This window comes from Pseudophryne corroboree, chromosome 6, assembly GCF_028390025.1.
Source record: "Pseudophryne corroboree isolate aPseCor3 chromosome 6, aPseCor3.hap2, whole genome shotgun sequence".
Lineage (NCBI taxonomy): Eukaryota > Metazoa > Chordata > Amphibia > Anura > Myobatrachidae > Pseudophryne > Pseudophryne corroboree.
In genome coordinates, this window is record NC_086449.1 from 502,997,540 (window position 1) to 503,019,669 (window position 22,130).

Consider the following 22,130-nt stretch of genomic DNA (forward strand, 5'->3'; position numbering starts at 1 on the left):
TGCGGGGCGTTTTGCCACACAAATTGAGTTTACCATCTGTGCAATTGTAGTAGGGATGCTCTAGGCACCTGGATAGGGAGAGTCTGAAAGAGATAAAGTAACATCGGTAAAATGTTCATTTTAACTGTTACAATCCTGCCTAACCATGAGACAATGAGGCCTCTCCCTCAAAATAAATCTAATTTGATAGTCTTAAATAGAGGAACACAGTTGGCAGTGTACAAGGAGCTATAGTGATATGTTATTTAAGTTCTCAGGTATTTAATTTTGGAAGCTCGCCATGTCATGATATACTCGTGGTGTAATAGTTTTAAAGTTAGCGGGGACAGATTAAGGGCCATCACCTCTGATTTAGAGAGATTTATTTTATATCCAGACAGAGCACCATATGCTTCCAGGGACCTAAAGAGGTTAGGTATTAGAGGATTTAAGGTAAGGATGATGTCATCCGCAAATAGAGATTTTATATTCAAAACAACACGGTACTTAGGTACCTCCTAGCGCCAATTCAAAACAAGCTCAAAATTTAATATTTAATCTGTCTGCAGCTCTCTGTTATCAAAGGGACCACTCTACCCTCAAGAAAAAAAAGAAATACAAAACAGAACACAGATAGCGCTGACAGCCAATAATTTTGGTGTTATCCTTTAAAAGATATTATCTCTTTGTAAACGTTATCTGATGATAGTGTAAATTTACTAAAATCACAATACATGCATATATAATCCCTACAACCACCTCATTATAAACACAAAGATTCCTTTCAGTAATCCTATAGCTCTCTTCCAATAAGATACTTTGTATTTACTTAGCCTGCTGAAATGTATAAAACACCTGGCACTTATTTATAAGTAAATACAAAGTATCTTATTGGAATAGAGCTATAGGATTACTGAAAGGAATCTTGGTGTTTCTATTTATCCTTGTTGAGAAAAACTCCTTTAATATCTGCGGCAAGGCGAATATGTGCTGCTAGAATTTCGATAACCAGGGCAAAGATCAGGGGCGACAAGGGGCACCCCTGTCTTGTGCCGTTGGTTATGTAGAGTGGAGAGGAAAGAATCCCATTCACAGAGATCCTAGCTGAGGGGGAAGAATACAAGGCCTGGATGCCACAAAGAAAGCTACCCGTTAGACCGAAGGCCTGCAGAGTATAATTCATAAAGGGCCAACTGATCCGGTCGAAGGCCTTTTCTGCGTCCAGGGACAACACAGTGGCAGGGGTGCGAGAACTATTAAGAGAATGGATAAGACTAATTATCCGCCTAGTGTTGTCCCTGGCTTGGCGACCAGGTATGAAGCCTACCTGATCAATGTGGATCAGACCGGGTAAGACACTATTTAAGCGGTTTGCGAGAATCTTCGCGTATATCTTAATGTCCATGTTCAAGAGTAAAATTTGCCTGTAATGAGCACAGTCGGAGGGGTCCTTGCCATCTTTAGGAATAACCATAATCCTGGCCTCTAAGGCTTTTTTGAAGAAGCATCCCCTCGACATCACATCGTTGAACACCTCCAGCAGTTAAGGGGAGATTATAGCGTTAAATGTCTTTTAATAATTGGCAGTAAAGCCATCCGGGACGGGGGCTTTATTAGTCTTAAAGTTTTTAATCACAGTGGAAATCTCTTGAACCAGGATCTTAGAACAGAGAGAGTCAATGTCGGTGGCAGATAGTTTGCGGAGATTGCAACAAGGCAAAAAGGCCTGTATAGCGTCAATAGTAGGAGGGGGAGCAACACTAGATACGAGAAGTTGTATAAGTGTGCGTAGAACTTCCTGAACTCCTTTGCAATACTGGTGGAATTGTGAACAGGCTTATCCGATCGCGATTTGATCAATAAGACGTTGTTCTGTGACCGTTTAGCACTGTGTCTGGATGCTAATAACCTATCTGCTTTATTGCTTTTTTTCGTAAAATGTTTGGTTAAGCGATCGAAGAGAGGTTTCTGCATTAGCTGTAAGTAAAAGGTTAAGTTCACCTCTGGCTTCCGAGAGCTTGCGATAGTCATCGGCGGACCCCAAGGTTTTATGGAGCATTTCTAGTTGGGCCACAGTATCCATGAGGTCACAAAGTCGTTTGGACCTGGTTTTCCTGGCGAATGCTGCAGACTTAATCAGGGATCCACGTATCACTGCCTTGTGGGCATCCCAAAGTGTTTGAGGTGAAATACTTGGGTGAGCATTAAGGGCAAAATAAGTTTTAATATCAGAGTCAATTTGAGTATGGAGGGAAGGGTTCAAGAGTAGTTTGTTGTCTAAATGCCAGGTGTAGGAGCGAGTGGAAGGGTAGGGTGATTTGATGTCTACTGTGAAAGGACAGTGATTGGACCATGTACTAGGATGAATGGTAACATCTAAAATCAATTGCGCAGATTCGGCACTTAGGAAAACCATGTCCAATCTCGTATAAACGTCATGAACCGGAGAGTTAAAGGTGTAGTCCTTGCCGGAGGGTTCCTTCATCCGCCAGGCGTCAAATAGAAGATGTTGAGAGAGAAAAGATTATAAGGCAAGGGAGTTATTGTGTATCAAGCTAGATGACAAGCGTGGGGCAGGTTTAGACCTATCTAGATGGGAGCCCAAGGTAGTGTTAGTCTCCCGCCACGACTACTCTACCTCTCCGATGTTGGGACAGAGTTGAGCTTAGGGCCTGGAAAAAGGTTGTACTGAATTAGGGGCAATAACGTTAAGAAACATAAATAAGGTGCCATTTAGTTAACCTACAAGAATGCGTTATAACCATACTTGCCTACCTGACCCTCTCCATGAGGGAGAAAATGCTCTGTTCCTGGAATTTCCTGGTAATGTATGATTGCCATCACCTGTGGCGAAAAACCTTTCTTATCAATTAACTAGCTCACCACAGGTGATGGCAATCATACATTACCAGAAAAGTCCAGGAACAGAGCATTTTCTCCCTCATGGAGAGGGTCAGGTAGGCAAGTATGGTTATAACGCCCCTCTGGATCCTCCAATATAGTGGAGGGAACAAAAGTGAGATGTTCGGAGAATAGGATAGCCACCCATTTCTTTTACGGGATGGGTCACACGCATGAAATGTGAGGGGAAAGTGTTTGGAGTTGAGCTCAGAATGACTGGAACCAGCGAAATGGGTTTCCTAGAGGAATATAACATCACCTTGAAGGCGGCGGAGGGTGCGATAGAGTGGAACGCCTCTTAGGTGAATTCAAACTTTTAACGGTGAAAGTCAAAAATGTAATAGCCATAACATGTTATTTGGAGAATTAAGCATGTATCGAAAATGTGAGAGAACCCAGACATTGGCCTCGTAAAAAGAAGAAAGAAGAAGAAAGGGAGCAGAAGGAGAAAAAGAAAAGCAGAAGAGAAGAAAGGGAGAGAGGGGGAAGGGGAAATGTGTGGACTGGGAGAATTCCCAGCCCCGTTGTCAGACCCATGGAAAGGATTGGCTAGCCCAGGGTGTCGGAAGCTGGTCATGGCGACCACATGGGGTGCGAGGTCAGAGATCCAAGAGAGGGAGAACTAAACCAAGTAAGAATATGAGTTAAGACCCGGCTGCAACAAAGATGGAGCAAAGCTAGAGAAAGACAATGTAAGAGGCATGGGAGAGGCATCAGCAGTATACTAATATATAAGGAGACAAGTAGAACATAAGGCATAACATGGAGACAATTGGTCATATATGACATGTACATATGCAATTAAACCAAGGTAAAGGCGGCAACGAATAACTAGTGCTACCTAAAACATATACGAATTAGAAAATTAATGAAGAATAATAACAATAACATGGTGCACACTAGAAGCATGAGAACATAGCATAGTGGTACGATTAGGGTCTCGACCCAAAAAGATTCCACCATATGGGAAGGAGTCCAGGGAGAAGACCAGAGTCGGAGACAGGGTAAGGTACATAGAGGGAGCGAGAAACTCAGGTCACCGCGGAAGGAGTAGAGCGTGGGCTGACTGTTTGCATTCTTTTCTCTGTGCTCTTTGAGGTAAGGGTGTTGAACCGGCATCCTTGGATATACTTGTCGTGGCAGCCAGTGACCTGGGCACCACTATGGGGGACCCACCAAGTATTACTCACAGACTCCTGCGGAGGGGGGGGAGGAGGGGGAGAGATATAGATGTTGCAGCAGCAGATGCTGTGTTGTGTGTATGTGTCTCTTACACTGAGGTGAGAGAGTAGCCTGGGGGCCACAGTGGGGGTACTACTAGTCCAGATGGAGAGCCACTGTGGTCGTCCGCTGTACTGGAATGCAGGGAGGTGGTATCCACAAGATGGCCACCGCTGCACTGAGGAGCAGGGCCGGCAGCTATGGAGAGGCACAAGCGCTGGGCGGGTATGATGGAGCTGCGGCCACCGCAGAGTGCACGTGTCTGGTGGTCCCAGCGGCGGCAGTCTCGGCGGGCGGTAGGAGTCTCTCTTCCGTGGCTTCCTCTGGTCGGAGGTCCGCGGCGGGTGCAGCCGGAAATCTAGGTCCCGGCTTCAGGTGGACGAACAGGCCGCAACCCGCGGGATCAGCTAGCACGGTCCCCAGCTCCGCAGCGCTGCCCGAGGGGTTAGGGAGGTGAGAAGGGCGTCCCCTGGGCAGTAACAGCTCCCTGGGAGTGCGGGGGAAAGCTGTAATGAGTGCCCTGTGCAGGAGCTCCAGAGGGACACGTCTTTCCCTCAGCTAGGACAGGCCACGCCCGCGCCTGATGACATTTCTTAATATATACAATAGAAGAAGTAATGAGATAAGGCAATCTACAGTCACCCATATACTACTTTGCAATGATAAATAGTAATTGTGAAGTAAGACTGGCAAGTAATATTGTTGTACTTAAGTTTTTATTGCCAATTTCTTTATTTATACCCAACACAAGCCAGAGTTAAACAACATTGACCCCATCATATTCAATCATCACGTCTATGAAGAAGACCAATGTTCTGTCTGAAGCTTTTGAACACCCAGTCTCACTAGGAGAATCTATTTTGCCAGTTGGCATAGTTACATTAACAATAGTAGAAATCTTGCAGTTGTTTTTTGCTTTTCAGATTACAGTTGCTTTAAACAAAATGTTGTATAAACACTGTTATAACCACTAAACTCATTTTTTTTATGGGAACATTGTTAAATGTTATTGTCAGATTAATAAATGCATTATGTAGCAGAAAAATATAAATACAGTAAATATGAAACAATATCTTCGTCTCTTAGCAAGGTATTTTAAGATGTTTTTCCATTAGTAGTGCTTCTATTGTGAGAGATAAAGTATTAGCTAATCAGCTTCTGCCTTATATTTTACAGGCTTTGTTTGAAAAATGATAGTTAGGAACTGATTGGTTGGTACTTTGGGGTCTATTCACGAAGCAGTGAAAAGAGTGGAGAAGATGCCCATGGCAACCAATCAGTGCTTACGTAACACTTATAAAGTGCCTTCTATAAAATTTTACGAAGCAGCTGATTGGTTGCCTTGGGCAACTTCTCCACTGGCACACTTCTCCACACTTTTCACTGCTTCATGAATATACCCTTTATCTTTCACAGTTTTATCTCTCTCCAAGCTTTGATACATACCCCCCTATATTTCATGATTATATGAATTTGAAAGTCATGAGAAATATATGCAATGCATAGTGTAATCATTTAAAGACAAATGCTAATAGGCATACTTATATAAATATCTTATTACAGTTATATTCTAAACATGTATTGGTTGAATTGCAATTATATATGTTTCTGATTTCTCTCTTATATACCGTATTATAAATTGCAAGTTATTATTTCTGTACAAAATGCATCTTAAGCTGGCCATACAGTACACTGAGCAACTTTTCTGATCAACTAAAATGACCATGAAGTTGGCTCAATAAACTATTAACATTTTCATCAGATCTGCCATATATTCTGACTCGAAAAGTCATGTGTCACAAGTTGTTTCTCCCCATACACTGGGCATATTATCATATGACCGCTGGCTGAATGAAAATAAAGGGCTCCACCTCCTAGTAGTGGGCAAAGATTACATTTATATATATATATATATATATATACTTTCTAATATGTATGGGGTCTCTTTATACCCTGCTGTAAATATGCCATGTGCACATGAATAAATCATCCTTATGGAACAGTGTCCATCTGCAGATTACTGTATGTGTTGGCTTTTACATGCCCTCCTGCATCTCTTACTAAAAATGTGGTAATTGTATATAGTTGTATATAGTCCAATAAAGGAAGCTTAGCCGTGACCTACAGTATTGCTGGTGGTGTTTCTGCATTACATACTGTACCATTGAAGTCATAGAAAAACCATGTGCCATAGCACAATAAAAATAGAATCTGGCAATACGAAAACCGTTAAAATGAAAAAAAGAATTAGCCCCTCCCCCACGTTTTTAATCAGAGTTGCCCAAGTGCATGCAACATATAGTAAATTGGTAAGGTGACTAATTCTCCCAATGACACTAAACTGGTTGTGGGGGAAAAAAAGCGCACTGGGCTACCCTAATACAGGTACTATATATAGATAAACCGGAATACAGAGAAATAATAATAAGATAAATACTACCCTTTTTATGGGAAAAACAAATTACAACGTTGGCAAGTAGAAAAGGCCGGCGGTGCTCCCTAAAGTTGTGAAGAACAAATCACATAATATGCAAAGGAGGAAAAGACAACTCTTTTTTATGGGGCACTCTTACAAATAATCTAAAACTTAACTTTTATTTATAGAAATTGGACTCACATTAACATATAACATATATTCACAATTGAAATAATTTGAGGTGTTACTGACTAAGCCTCTAGAGATACTTCCTAACACTGCCTTCTGACTGTATCAATTATTGTGTCCTAATTGTAACAGTAGATATATAAGTATCAGTATCTGGTCAATCTCCTGCCAATGGTTAGTTATAAAGAAACCAATCAGATGTCTATTAAACAATTGTCTTTGATGTATAAAAGCAATTGATGGTTCCCAAAGTTGCATGTAAGGCAATTAAAGTGGCTAACGAGACACACTTCTAAATAACCATGTACAGTAAGGACGAATTTATCAGCCAATCACAAGTGTGTATTTATTTGACCAAATAAAAATATGACACAATATAAGTATAGAAAGAAAAATATAGAAAAATGTCAGAAGGAAGATAGGGAGAAATAGGTGACTAGATGCCGGGTTTCTGCTTTTGGGAATCTGCTAAAAAGCATTGAATTTCCAATGAGAGAACCACCTGGAGCATATGCACCAATCCCAAGACCTGTATCTGCTGTTAACTTATACTGCCCAATTAAGGGCAAAGTTAATGAGAGTGCAGGGGAGAGGTCCCTAATCAATATATTGCACCTGTATAGCTTAATTCGTATAGGCCCATTGAAAAATAATAATAATAATAATATTGATTATGATAATAACCACAATGTTATAATTGTTATCTCTGTATGACCAATCGGTCACAATTAAAACTATAACATCCAAAGAAAACACTCCAAAATCAGAGGAAACGAAAAAATTCCTCCTATCAAAATTGCGGATACAAATAATAAATATTAATTGATACAATTGACCAGAGGGTCTCTAAGAAATACAGATTTCATATGCAATAACATCCAGGATTTCTACTGTCCTCAATCATATCTATTGACATCGAATTAAAGATGAGATGATCCTTTGGGCGTTTATGCAAAATGAAAAAAAGCGTGCTTCTGCTGTCGGTATCTCAATAAATGAGTTAAGCCGATGAGAGAGCACTGAAGTGAGAAAAAAGAAGAAAATTCATATAACTGGTACAAAATATATCCTTAAGAGTGTGTTCATTGATTGTATAATAACGTAACATGTAACCAAGTGTCTAGCACATTTCCCTCATGTATTCTGTTAATATTTGTAATAAACACAACATTAATTTTCCAAAAGGGTTGGGGTCATTTGAATAGAAAAGACTGTATTGAACTTGGTACATGTGCAGTGGTAATATCAAAATTGCATCATATTTGCAAGCAGTGGTAATATCAAAATTGCATCATATTTGCAAAAATAAGAGAATTGCATCCTATTTGCATACAGCGTCTAGTATGCACGTCACCAAAAATCACAACTAGGAATAGGAGATTAAACTTCCCTAACCTCTATATACTCTATATATCGATATCCATTTTCCATTTTATTGTTAGATCTAAAACTCCATTAAATTATGTGCTATTTACTGCTATTAGAAGTGAAATAAGAAATAATTAAACTTATCTGCTGCAGATTTGCCAGAATCGTTTTTTCTTCAAATGCACCTGATACGGTACTCCCGGGTTAAATGATAAATGTGCTCCCACAATCCAGCTCCCTAAAATGGGGTAACGGAGGCTATTTGTCTGCGAGTCTCCCCCTTTACATCAAGCGCTTTTGCAGGAGCCGCCGGAGTGAGTTATTAGACAGGTCTAGTAACCGTGATTCTCCGCTCACGGTCAGTCAGTCAGAGCGGCGTATGAAGCCGCTACTGACAGCGTGTGGCTCAAAGCTGATTCCCGAGTTCATACTCGGAAACGGCAGTAGCTGGGTCCCAGGTCCGTACTCAGAGGCAGCGGTAGCAGTAAGGGTGACGTGCACATACGCTGTGTGTCCGTATCCGACGTGCACGTTTCACCTGGGCGGCTTCGTCAGGAATTGTAGTGTCCTACCTACTGGCCGGGATATTAACCTGTACAGGTGTATTTCTCTTGGCCAATCGCTGAGTACATCAAATCTACTTAATTAGTTGCTAACCAGATTGAATTATGGGACATGTAGTTTCTATCATCAGCGGATTCATTGAGTGAGTATACATATACCCAGACAGCCAGCAAAAACGCAATTAAAAATAGAAAATAAAATAATATATATATATACACAAACAAGGGACAAAAATAATAATAGTTCAAGGACATAACGGACATATATCCATCTCTAATAATTATATAAATAAATAAGCCATGATGTAAATAACCAAAAATCAGAAAATAAAAATAGAAAATAGTACTAAAATATAAAAATAATAATAATAAGTGGTAATAAATAATAATAATCAATAATTATAAATGTTAATTAATAACCAATCAACAGTAATCAAACAAATTATTACTTAAATAAGATAAGTTACAAAATCAGTTAGTATAAACCAGATATAAGCATAACTAAATAAATTAGAACAGTAAACATCTATTCATTTTTTCATTTCTGCACATGTCAATAATAATGATTATTTACTATAATCACAAGAAGTTAGAGCAACAAAAAGGAGAGAGAGGGGGGAGAGAGGTAAAAAAAAGGGGGGGGGTGGAAAGAGAGAAGAAAAAATATGAAATTTGACTAAAGTGTGAGAAAAAATGTGTGTATATATATATGTATATATAAATAAATAAAAAACATGAAAAATTAATTAAACAGTGTATCGATAATGAGATGAATGCTTTATGAGTAAATAACTCGTGCTAGCTGAAAGGGTAATACACCAATTATTATAACAAGTGACTGATTATAAATTAAAAACATAAAAGTGAAGTGCATAAATAAATTATAATTGTACTAGAGAAATAAATTAAATATACCACTAAGAAAAAATATATAAAAATAGAGTAATAGAAATTATTCAGAGGAATGCTCCAAAATTTTGATTTTCATTAAGCCCATCCGGACTCAATGTTCCCAGTCTAAAAATCCATCTGCTCTCTTGTTGTAGGAGAGTCTTGTTAAGATTACCTCCCCTAATTCCCAGATGGATTTTCTCAAGTCCAAAAACTGTCAGGTTCTTACTACTACCTCCATGCTTGTTATGCATGTGTCTCGCTACAGGGGAAAGTTTTTTCATTTTATTCAAATCAGTCGTAATGTTTCTTATATTTCCAATGTGCTCCAAGACCCTCTGTTTAAGTGCTCTTGATGTCATTCCCACGTACTTCACAACTTAACAAGACTCCTACAACAAGAGAGCAGATGGATTTTTAGACTGGGAACATTGAGTCCGGATGGGCTTAATGAAAATCAAAATTTTGGAGCATTCCTCTGAATAATTTCTATTTCTATTACTCTATTTTTATATATTTTTTCTTAGTGGTATATTTAATTTATTTCTATAGTACAATTATAATTTATTTATGCACTTCACTTTTATGTTTTTAATTTATAATCAGTCACTTGTTATAATAATTGGTGTATTACCCTTTCAGCTAGCACGAGTTATTTACTCATAAAGCATTCAACTTATTATCGATACACTGTTTAATTAATTTTTCATGTTTTTTATTTATTTATATATACATTTTTTCTCACACTTTAGTCAAATTTCATATTTTTTCTTCTCTCTTTCCACTCCCCCCCTTTTCTCCCCCCCCCTTTTTTTTACCTCTCTCCCCCCTCTCTCCATTTTGTTGCTCTAACTTCTTGTGATTATAGTAAATAATCATTATTATTGACATGTGCAGAAATGAAAAAATGAATAGATGTTTACTGTTCTAATTTATTTAGTTATGCTTATATCTGGTTTATACTAACTGATTTTGTAACTTATCTTATTTAAGTAATACATTTGTTTGATTAATGTTGATTAGTTATTAATTAACATTTATAATTATTGATTATTATTATTTATTACCACTTATTATTATTTTTTTTATATTTTAGTACTATTTTTATTTTCTGATTTTTGGTTATTTACATCACGGCTTATTTATTTATATAATTATTAGATATGGATATGTCCGTTATGTCCTTGAACTATTATTATTTTTGTCCCTTGTTTGTGTATATATATATTTTTTTATTTTCTATTTTTAATTGCGTTGTTGCTGGCTGTCTGGGTATATGTATACTCACTCAATGAATCCGCTGATGATAGAAACTACATGTCCCATAATTCAATCTTGTTAGGAACTAATTAAGTAGATTTGATGTACTCAGCGATTGGCCAAGAGAAATACACCTGTACAGGTAAATATCCCGGCCAGTAGGTAGGACACTACAATTCCTGACGAAGCCGCCTAGGTGAAACGTGCACGTCGGATACGGACACACAGCGTATGTGCATGTCACCCTTACTGCTACCGCTGCCTCTGAGTACGGACCCGGGACCCAGCTACTGCCGTTTCCGAGTATGAACTCGGGAATCAGCTTTGAGCCGCACGCTGTCAGTAGCGGCTTCATACGCCGCTCTGACTGACTGACCGTGAGTGGAGAATCACGGTTACTAGACCTGTCTAATAACTCACTCCGGTGGCTCCTGCATTAGCGCTTGATGTAAAGGGGGAGACTCGCAGACAAATAGCCTCCGTTACCCCATTTTAGGGAGCTGGATTGTGGGAGCACATTTATCATTTAACCCAGGAGTACCATATCAGGTGCATTTGAAGAAAAACCGATTCTGGCAAATCTGCAGCAGATAAGTTTAATTATTTCTTATTTCACTTCTAATAGCAGTAAATAGCACATAATTTAATGGAGTTTTAGATCTAGCAATAACATGGAAAATGGATATCGATATATAGAGTATATAGAGGTTAGGGAAGTTTAATCTCCTATTCCTAGTTGTGATTTTTGGTGACGTGCATACTAGACGCTGTATGCAAATAGGATGCAATTCTCTTATTTTTGCAAATATGCAATTTTGATATTACCACTGCTTGCAAATATGATGCAATTTTGATATTACCACTGCACATGTACCAAGTTTAATACAGTCTTTTCTATTCAAATGACCCCAACCCTTTTGGAAAATTAATGTTGTGTTTTTTTTTTTTTAAATCTGTTTATTATGATTTTCATAGAGTACAATGTAAGACAGAAACAGATAGCAATTATTTGATGAATAAAGCATAGAAACAACATAGGTGTGTACATCAATCAATGTCAGGAGTCAAATCCATAATATCGTCAGAGTTGTGGGGTAGATGTGATTCATCAATAAGAACACATTGCACTGGAGTCAAATAGTACTCCAAGAATCAAACCTCAGGAAATCCTTCCTTGAAGTAGAACATTAGAAACATTATATCAAACACAAGTCCATAAGAAAAGGGGGAGATAGAAGAATAGTAGAGAGAAAGTAGGGAGGGGGGGGGGGGAGAGGATAGGGAAACACATAAGGGTAAGTAGGGGAAAAGGATCAGGATGCTTTTTATCCATAAAGACTATGTATGGTAGCAATTGATACTTCAATATCAGGACGGAGAGTACTAAATTTCAACTCTAGGGCTTATCCTAAGGTACGGAAAATAGTTTTATAACATGGACTCTTCCAATATCTTCCTGTGTAGGAACCATTCAGTGTGCTCAAATACCTTAAATATTTGGGCCTGTGTGGTCTGATCCCGCGAATCAATGTAAAGGCCCCATTTTTTGTAAAAAGTTTTGACACCTGACTCTATATTTACTTGAGCCGATTTCCTGTCGTAATATAAGATCTGTAACAACTTACTATGAACTTCTACCAATGTAGGGGAAGAAGACGATAACCAGTGGGATAAAATAATTTTCTTTGATACTGTTACTAAGATAGTGAGAAATGGAATAATTCGCTGTTTCCCAGGCCCTAAATCCCATTCCGAAAAATTTGCCCATAAACAAGAAAGGGGCGTTGCTGATACACGTATATTCAATAGCTAATTAATGTAGGCTAATAATTTGTGCCAGAAACGTCGGATCAGACCACACTCCCAAAACATGTGATAGAAGGAAGCTATTCGAACATGACATTTGAGGCATTCCCCCGTTTCCGAGGGGTTAAATCGAGCATGTTGGGTTGGGGAGATATAGGCTCTCTGCAAAGTACGGAGGTGAAGCCAGGGCTTTTAGGGCAGAGACATAATGATCACTAAGTTGATGGTGACTAGTCAGGCCAGGTATATCCTTACACCATTGGGTAAATAGTTTGTCCCATCTACCCTCTGTTGTGCGAGAAGTCAGGATGGTATAAATCTGTCTAATGCGTGTTGGTCCGGCTTTGTGAATATTAAGTGTGACTAACAATGGGTGAGAGGAAGGGGACGAGTCATGTGGTATGCTGCGCATACGAGTTATTGAGTCTAAATAATGTCGGGTCTGGAGATACATGAAAAAATGAGAGTGAGGCAGGTCATATTTCTCTCGGAGTGATGAGAATGGATATATAGAGCCCCCCGGGTCAAACACTTTGGAAGAGTTAGACAGACCCTTCTCTTTCCAGACCCGGTAATTGGAGTTAATGAGAGATGGGGGAAAGGCGGGGTTGCCCCATAGCGGAATACATACAGACACCTCAGGGTTACATTTAAATTTCTTGTGTAGGGTGCGCCAGTTGTAATAAATATCATGAAAAAGAGGATTGTTAAGGATGTGAGTTGGGATCAGGGAGGGTTTGGACAGAAGCAATGCTCCCGGGGAGTAGGGAGTAAATAAGGCCTCATCTAGAGCAGAGTCTGTGAAGAGTTCCCTGTCAAACAGCCAGTCAGCAGCACATCGGAATAGAGTCGCCATAGAGTAGGACATATAATCAGGTACTCCAAAGCCTCCTGCGGTCTTAGGGGCCATTAGTTTATCCAAAGCGATAAATGCTTTTTTCCCCTTCCACAGGAATTTTGACATGATTTTTCGTAAATATTGGATGTCTTGAGTCTTGAGGCGGATCGGGAGCATCTGCATAAGATAAAATAATTTCGGGAAGACTATGCTTTGCAAGACGGCTATCCTCCCCAACAGTGACAGAGGCAGCAATTTCCAGCTATCTAGCAACGAGGTGACACGTGTTAAGGCAGGGGTGTAGTTCTCCTCATATAGTCTGGAGAGATTCGCCGGGATTTGAATCCCCAGGTAGGTAAGCTTTGTGTGGGAAATTTTAAAGGAAAGAGATGGGAGGAGTTTGGAAATGTTATGAGCAGAAGGGCCCAGGGGTAGAAGCTCTGATTTGGCCACATTAATTCTATATCCCGCCCTAGTTCCGAATGCTTGTATCAATCCAAGGATCTCCGGGATGGAGGTCGATGGATCAGAAACGAATAATAGCATGTCATCGGCAAAAAGAGCAAGACGGAGGTCAATGTCTCCAATTTTGATTCCCTTAAAAACTCTCGATTGGCGTAAGGCTATCGCTAGGGGCTCCAGTGCTATTGCAAATAGTAAGGGCGATAAGGGGCAGCCCTGTCTAGTACCGCGTTGAATCTCAAATGATGAGGACAGTACCCCATTACAGGAAATCTGGGTTTGTGGAGCAGTATAAAGTAGTTTTAGAAGATTCACAAAGTCGTTAGGAAAACCAAAGTGCAGGAGAGTAGAGAAAAGATGGTCCCAATCCACGAGGTCAAACGCTTTCTCAGCGTCAAGGGAGAGAATAACTGGGGGAGGGGAAAGAGGAGTGAAAGAAGGAGAAGAAAACGAGGAAGCAGCATAAATGGCAGTTAAAACTCTCCGCACATTGATCTCTGAGTGTCTACCCCAGATGAATCCAGTTTGATCCTTGTGTATAATTTGGGGGAGTAATAATTTAATTCGATTTGCTAATATTTTAGTGAGTAACTTATAATCAAGATTTAACAATGAGATCGGGCGATATGATCCAGGCTGGGACAAATCTCTACCCGGTTTAGGAAGGACTTTAAGGACAGCAGTATTAAAATGTCTGGGAAGAGTGTCAGAAGACAAAATCGCATTTAGTACAGACACCAGAGTGTCCCCTATGCGGGGTAAAAGAATTTTATAAAAATCGGCACTAAAGCCATCAGGGCCCGGTGCTTTATCCCTGCCAAATTGACCAATGACACTCTGGACTTCTTCCAATGAGAACGGATCAAGCAATGATTGTACCATGGAGGGTTGAAGTTGGGGGATAGGAAGAGTGTCCCAAAATTCCTTGGGCCATGGTGGAGGGGTGGGTTCCGTGGAAGGGGAGGGATGTGGTGTGGAGGAGTATAAATCTTTATAGAAAGATTTCATTATCTCAGAGATTTCTTGGTTATTTGTAGTTAATACGCCAGTGGTGGTGCGTAAAGGATGGGTGACCATGGGAGGGCGGGAACCAGTAAGAAGAGTCGTTAACAATTTTCCAGTTCTATTGCCAAACTTATAAAACCTGTGATTCACTGAAAAGGAGAACCTATTACCCATGGAAGACATAAATTCATCGAAATGTGTTTTGGCCTCCATATAAAGAAGACGGTTGTGTGGAGTAGGAGAGGATTTGTATTGCTGATAGGCTGTCGACAGGGGCCTCTGGAACTCTAGGTACTTAGAGGCATATTTCTTGTTAGTGGCGGAGACATAGGATATTATATCACCTCGGAGAACCGACTTTGCGGTCATCCAAAATAATATAGGATCTTCATCTAAATGGGATGAATTATTAGTCTTATAAGATTCCCAAGAAGATTCCAGTCTTTGTTGAAATTTCAGGGAGTTGGCGAGATATGTAGGGAATCTCCACAATTTGGGAGAAGAGGGAGCGTCTGGAAAGTGAAGGGTCGCTGTGACTAGAGCATGGTCTGACAGAGATATTGTCTCAATTTGAGAGTTGGATATATGTGGTAGAAGAGAATGGGATAATAAAATGTAGTCTATCCTAGACAATGTATGATGGGCCGCAGAGAGGCAGGTGTATTCTTTGTCTGTGGGGTGTAAGGCTCTCCAAATATCTACTACCTGCAGTCTTTCAGCCAGTAGGGGTACCCCGAATTTGGGCAATGAAAGAGGTCTTGCTGGTGGGTGTGATCTGTCTAGGTAGGAGGAGGAGATAAGGTTGAAATCCCCACTGAGTATCAAGGGATCTGTGAGGAGGGGAGTCAGTTTGGCCAGTAAGGACTGAAAAAATTTCTTAGAATAGACGTTAGGTGCATATACATTACACATTGAATAAACTCTACCATGTATCTTAGCAGATAGTATCACATAACGACCCTCAGGGTCAGCCATAGTGGACAGAACTTCCGCCGGGATAGAACGTTTGATCAATATAGCAACACCTCTGGCTTTAGAATTGAAAGAGGTAAACCCCAATACCCGCCAATTCAAAGCATTTAGTTTTGCCGTCTCCTCTGAAGTCAGGTGTGTTTCCTGGAGGAACGCCAGGTCTACCCGTTGTTTATTAAGATAGAGGAGTACTTTCCGTCTCTTTGCTGGGGAATTAAAGCCCCCAACATTCCAGGATCCTACCGTCAGGTCAGCCATATGTCAGAGGAAAAGGCAAAACAGATGCGTTCTTTACCACCTTCACAAGAAACAGCGACATAATCACAACCTGATGGATGTGGGGTGGGGAAGTGGGGGGTGGAAAGAGACAAAACAAGAGAAGAAAAAGGGAGATAGGAGGCAATCGTGAGTAACAGGCCGCACAATCGTAGAAGTACAATTTTAAAAATCACTAATATGCCAGTGGCCAGTGACCTCCGGTCAGCAAGCATGAGCGAGCACTAGTGATGGTGTACCCGCGCCCGAGTATACAGTGACGGGCACTAATAGGAAAGGAGGATCCCCTCCCCACCGCCATAATTCTATTATCTATACCCACCCAGCATCCCACAAAAAATAAGCAGGGTAACAGCATACTCCTAAAAACAACAGCTCCTGGGCAGAATGTAGTGAGTCGAGTAATGTAAAGAATCTATGGGAAAGATTACAAATAAGCAAACATAACCACGGAAGTCCATGATAATGGGGGAGTCCCCAGCATATGCAAGTAACATGATAAACAGTTATAGAATATTTTTTTTTTTTTCCTTGTTTTGTATATATGAAAACATATCGAAGATATAATGAAGCCGAATCAAGTATAGAGCGGCAGCAGTCACTATGATGCAAGAGATCATTTGCAAAAAGAAGCAGCACAGTTCACGTAGAAGATATGATGAAATCGCAGGGGGAAAACCTGTATATTATAATCCAGCAGCCGCTGAAGGGAGGTCTGTAATATCTGTGGCGTCTTCTCTAGAGATATTACGGAGGTAGGCCACTGCGTCTGCGGGTGATAGAAAATCTTTGTGGGAGGTACCCTCATAAATGCGTAAGCGTGCGGGGTAGAGTAATCCAAACTTGCGGCCCTCGGACACAAGTTGAGTGCAAATAGGTGAAAACGCTTTACGGGCCCGGGTCAGTTCCACCGAATAGTCCTGGAATATGAAAAGCTTGTTACCCTCCCATTGGATATCTTTCATTTTGCGGGATGCAGACCAGAATGCCATTTTATGAAGATAGTTCAGACAGCGAAACAGTGTCACCCGTGGACGCGGTCTGGCGGGGGTGGGGACAGGGCCCACACGATGGACCCTCTCAATAACTAGATCGCTGCAGTCTCGTTCTATGCCCAAAAGTGTAGGCAGGGTGACACGTACAAAATGAGCTAGTGCTGTGCCCTTAAGTGACTCTGGCAAACCCACCAATCTGATATTATTTCTTCTTGAGCGATTTTCCAAATCATCTAGCTTATTCCATATTTGATAATTCTCTGTGGTAAGAGATTTTACTGAGTGATGCAGTCCCTCAATATCATGAGTTGCTGCTTGCAGCTGGGATTCAGTGTGAGAGACTCTCTGCTGTAAGTGCTGCAGCTGTGTAGTAATATCAGTGACAGCCTGTGATAACAGAGGGGCCATGGTTGCCTTTATTGCTGCCACTACATCTCCATACGTTACAGGGGCTTCAGGGTCACGGCATACCTGTGATCCTGTGATGTCTGTCCCCTCGGCCGCGACTTTTTTGGAGGATGGGGAGGTGACTTCAGGGCCGGCGCCAGGCGCCATGTTGGTTCCCGCGCGGCGCTTTTCCAGCCTCGCATTTACGCCTGCAGGAGCCTGGGTAGCCGCAGCCATGGGCGTCACATAGCGGTCCATGCTGACCGCAGAGTTTGCAGAGGGTATGCCGGGTGATGTAGAGGCTGTAACAGCCTTGTAAAGGTTTATTGCGGTGGGCGGCGGGACGGAGCTCCTGCAGCGTGCGGCTCACTCCATGGGTCCCGGAACCGGAAGTCAATTAATGTTGTGTTTATTACAAATATTAACAGAATACATGAGGGAAATGTGCTAGACACTTGGTTACATGTTACGTTATTATACAATCCATGAACACACTCTTAAGGATATATTTTGTACCAGTTATATGAATTTTCTTCTTTTTTCTCACTTCAGTGCTCTCTCATCGGCTTAACTCATTTATTGAGATACCGACAGCAGAAGCACGCTTTTTTTCATTTTGCATAAACGCCCAAAGGATCCTCTCATCTTTAATTCGATGTCAATAGAAATGATTGAGGACAGTAGAAATCCTGGATGTTATTGCATATGAAATCTGTATTTCTTAGAGACCCTCTGGTCAATTGTATCAAATAATATTTATTATTTGTATCCGCAATTTTGATAGGAGGAATTTTTTCGTTTCCTCTGATTTTGGAGTGTTTTCTTTGGATGTTATAGTTTTAATTGTGACCGATTGGTCATACAGAGATAACAATTATAACATTGTGGCTATTATCATAATCAATATTATTATTATTATTATTTTTCAATGGGCCTATAAGAATTAAGCTATACAGGTGCAATATATTGATTAGGGACCTCTCCCCTGCACTCTCATTAACTTTGCCCTTAATTGGGCAGTATAAGTTAACAGCAGATACAGGTCTTGGGATTGGTGCATATGCTCCAGGTGGTTCTCTCATTGGAAATTCGATGCTTTTTAGCAGATTCCCAAAAGCAGAAACCCGGCATCTAGTCACCTATTTCTCCCTATCTTCCTTCTGACATTTTTCTATATTTTTCTTTCTATACTTATATTGTGTCATATTTTTATTTGGTCAAATAAATACACACTTGTGATTGGCTGATAAATTCGGCCTTACTGTACATGGTTATTTAGAAGTGTGTCTCGTTAGCCACTTTAATTGCCTTACATGCAACTTTGGGAACTATCAATTGCTATAATACATCAAAGACAATTGTTTAATAGACATCTGATTGGTTTCTTTATAACTAACCATTGGCAGGAGATTGACCAGATACTGATACTTATATATCTACTGTTACAATTAGGACACAATAATTGATACAGTCAGAAGGCAGTGTTAGGAAGTATCTCTAGAGGCTTAGTCAGTAACACCTCAAATTATTTCAATTGTGAATATATGTTATATGTTAGTATGTTAATGTGAGTCCAATTTCTATAAATAAAAGTTAAGTTTTAGATTATTTGTAAGAGTGCCCCATAAAAAAGAGTTGTCTTTTCCTTCTTTGCATATTATGTAATTCTCCCAATGCCCAACAAGATGTTGCCTATAGGGTATATTGATTTCTGATCCTTTCTGACGTAAAGGAGCACACAGTTCAGTATTTAATTTGAGGCCAAATCCAACAGGTTTTGGCCGTTTCCGACAATGTCAGTCCAATTTTTTTTAAAGTCGGATTGACATTGTCGAGAACGGACCAAAAACCTGTCTGATTTGACCGCAAATCCGACAAAACACTTGGATTCACAGCTAATCCGCAGATCCACGTGTTTTCCGACAAGTCGGAAAAACGGCAGCCCTATTGAATAAGTCAAATCATGATTCGACCTAAAAAAGTTGGAAACTCCCGTCTTTCCAACTAGACGGCAGTTCCGTCTAGAGTTGAATAGATCCCTAGGTGTATTTGTGCTTATATGGCATGTCATAATTGGTATTGCATTTGTAATGTTCCTTACATGTTTACAATGAAAGTATGTTCTTGATTGAGTGTAAAAGAAATATAAATCAAACTTACTGTTTCATAGCACAAACAATGCACCCGATGATGACGTCTTAAATCGTTATTCCAGCAATGATCGGACAACATGCAATCGATACACAAGAGACACAGTTTCTTCTGTCATTTCTGGGCAGGGTAGTTCCTTGGAAAAAAAGATTGAAGAGCTGGAAAGGGTAAGAGATTTTTTCAACCAGCTTTACTGCCTGCATTTTAGGATGCACCACTGGGATACAAAATATATTCACATTTGTTGTGTGCTTAACAGGAGCTAGCAAAAGAGAGGCAAGAAAATCTAAGGTTAGTGAAGATAATGCAAGACAAAGAAGAATTAATTAGCAAAATGAAGGAGGAAATCGACTTACTAAACAGAGTAAGTATGTTTGGTATTAACAAAATAAATACTATGGTCTTGAAACTAATAACATAATAGCAGCTACTTTGTGTTTATTCCATTTATAATATAAACAAGTTATACCATTAGTCTTTATGTCTACTAGAGACCACGCAAGACACATGCAGCTATAGGTAATATCCTTCAAGTTACAGAGGTGTGGGAATTTTGTGCGAGTGTGTCTGTTTTTTAAAGCAGCAATCATTTGCAAGGCAAACCAGGTTGGTTTTGCCTTGTAAATGATTGCTGCTTTAAAAAAAATGGACAAACTCGCACAAAATATCCACACCTCTGGAACTCGGTGGCTGTTACATTTAGCCGATGCTTGCTAGTGGACTTGCTAGTTGTACATATATTTTATCACCTGTTACCTACAGTACAAGTGTAGGATTGAATTGAATGCAAATTTTTAGGTGAGTCTAGTCACTATAACACCTGGATATAAATACAGCAATGGTGTCATGGGCTGTAGTAAATATGCCCTGTGCTTCTGTGGGCTATTGTATACCTTCTAGCAAGTTCTAGGCAGAACTGCTTATGGGAATGTTCTTCCTATGCTAAAGCTCTTGGCACTTGGTACTTGAACAGGAAGTACTTTATAATAAGCCATAAAAAACGTTCCATGTAGCACACAAACAGCTGTTTTACTGTATGTCATTGTAGAACATAGGGGTTTTTTTTTTTAAAGGAGACCAAAGGGTGGGTGTGAAGTAGACAGTCCATGAGTGGTCAGACATTTGTCAGAGCTATATTTTTGGACACCCAAAAATGTTGACATAGTTCTCTGGAAAAATATTAGAGGAAGCAGTAATTGTTCTGTAAAAAAAAAAAAAAAGGAGACCTCTTAAATCTGCATGGTGGTTTTTAAATGGTTGGCAATAAATGGCATCATTGATCTTCTGATACATCTCAAGATCTTGTGGTCATTGACTTCTGAGGGTTGGAAGGAGGGACCTAGAACAGTTTCCTGGCACCTTGGCACCATGTGCTGCTTTCTCCTACATATTTTTTTGCATCACGTATTTAATTCTGCTTTCATTGTACAGTGCTGCAGGCATTGTGTGGCATTCTATAAATAAAAGATAAAAATTAATTTAAAGTTCAGAATCTAGGGCCAGCCTGCAGGACAGGGGAGGTTACAGTTAGAAGGAAAGAGGCTGTAATTTGGCTGTAAAATGGGAGGATTATAGTTTGGCCGTAGAAGAAGTAATATTATTCTTAATACGCAAGTTGAGCAAGGTAAGGTTAGGAATTGAGGCACAGAAAAGGTTTTGGAAGTTAATGCATTTTCTAGCAATTATAACTATAATAATGAACTATAATCCACAAACTATGATGTCTTGATAGCTTGTTATGGCATTGTAAATTGTGTTGCTAAATCCAGATGTCCAAATAAATATATATATATATATATATATATATATATATATATATACATATACATACAGTGGGGATTGAAAGTTTGGTCACCTCAGGCAAAAATTCATTTTAATGTGCAGGGTGCCCAAACTTTTGCAGACGCCATTTTTTGTTTTCTGATCTTTTGAAAGGGTAAATGATGGAAATAAAATCAAACTTTTTTTTGACATGTTATAAGAATGTCTAATCTGCAATTTGATGCCTTTTGGAGATTTTTCCAACTTTCCTTGGCTTCTTTTGCACATTAAAATTAATTTTTGCCTGGGGTGCCAAAACTTTCAATCCCCACTGTGTATATATATTTATATATATATATATATATATATATATAGTCACAAACACATATATTCATTCGCTCAGTTCATATAAGGAGAGCTGTCATAAAGTATGTCTAGAACTGTGGCTCTCAATCCTCAAGTTTTCCGAACAAGTTATGAGGATTTCTGTCTATAGAAATAGGTGGGATAATTACTTACTTGCCAAAATAACTCACTTGTGCATGCTTAGTGAAATCTAAAAAAATGTGGTATTTGAGAGGATTTCATATCATCCAGCATTGCAGAGCAGGAAACCGGTACAGAACAGGAAAGTGGTTGTGGCCACGGGTAAAGGGGTCATGTGCCCGCTAAATATAACTCTATGGAAC

The 22,130-nt window shown here is 39.7% G+C and overlaps 1 protein-coding gene across 4 annotated transcripts in view; it reads left to right on the forward strand.

Annotated features, from left to right (window-relative positions):
* PAWR (pro-apoptotic WT1 regulator) overlaps positions 1-22,130 on the forward strand; it is a 243,645-nt gene that overhangs the window by 216,372 nt on the left and 5,143 nt on the right. For 3 of the 4 annotated variants that reach the window (XM_063927388.1, XM_063927390.1, XM_063927389.1), the window contains exons 5-6: positions 19,700-19,847; positions 19,940-20,044. In XM_063927388.1, coding sequence (XP_063783458.1) covers positions 19,700-19,847; positions 19,940-20,044 — 253 coding nt within the window. The remainder of the gene's footprint in view (positions 1-19,699; positions 19,848-19,939; positions 20,045-22,130) is intronic. The other variant, XM_063927391.1, reaches the window with a different exon arrangement.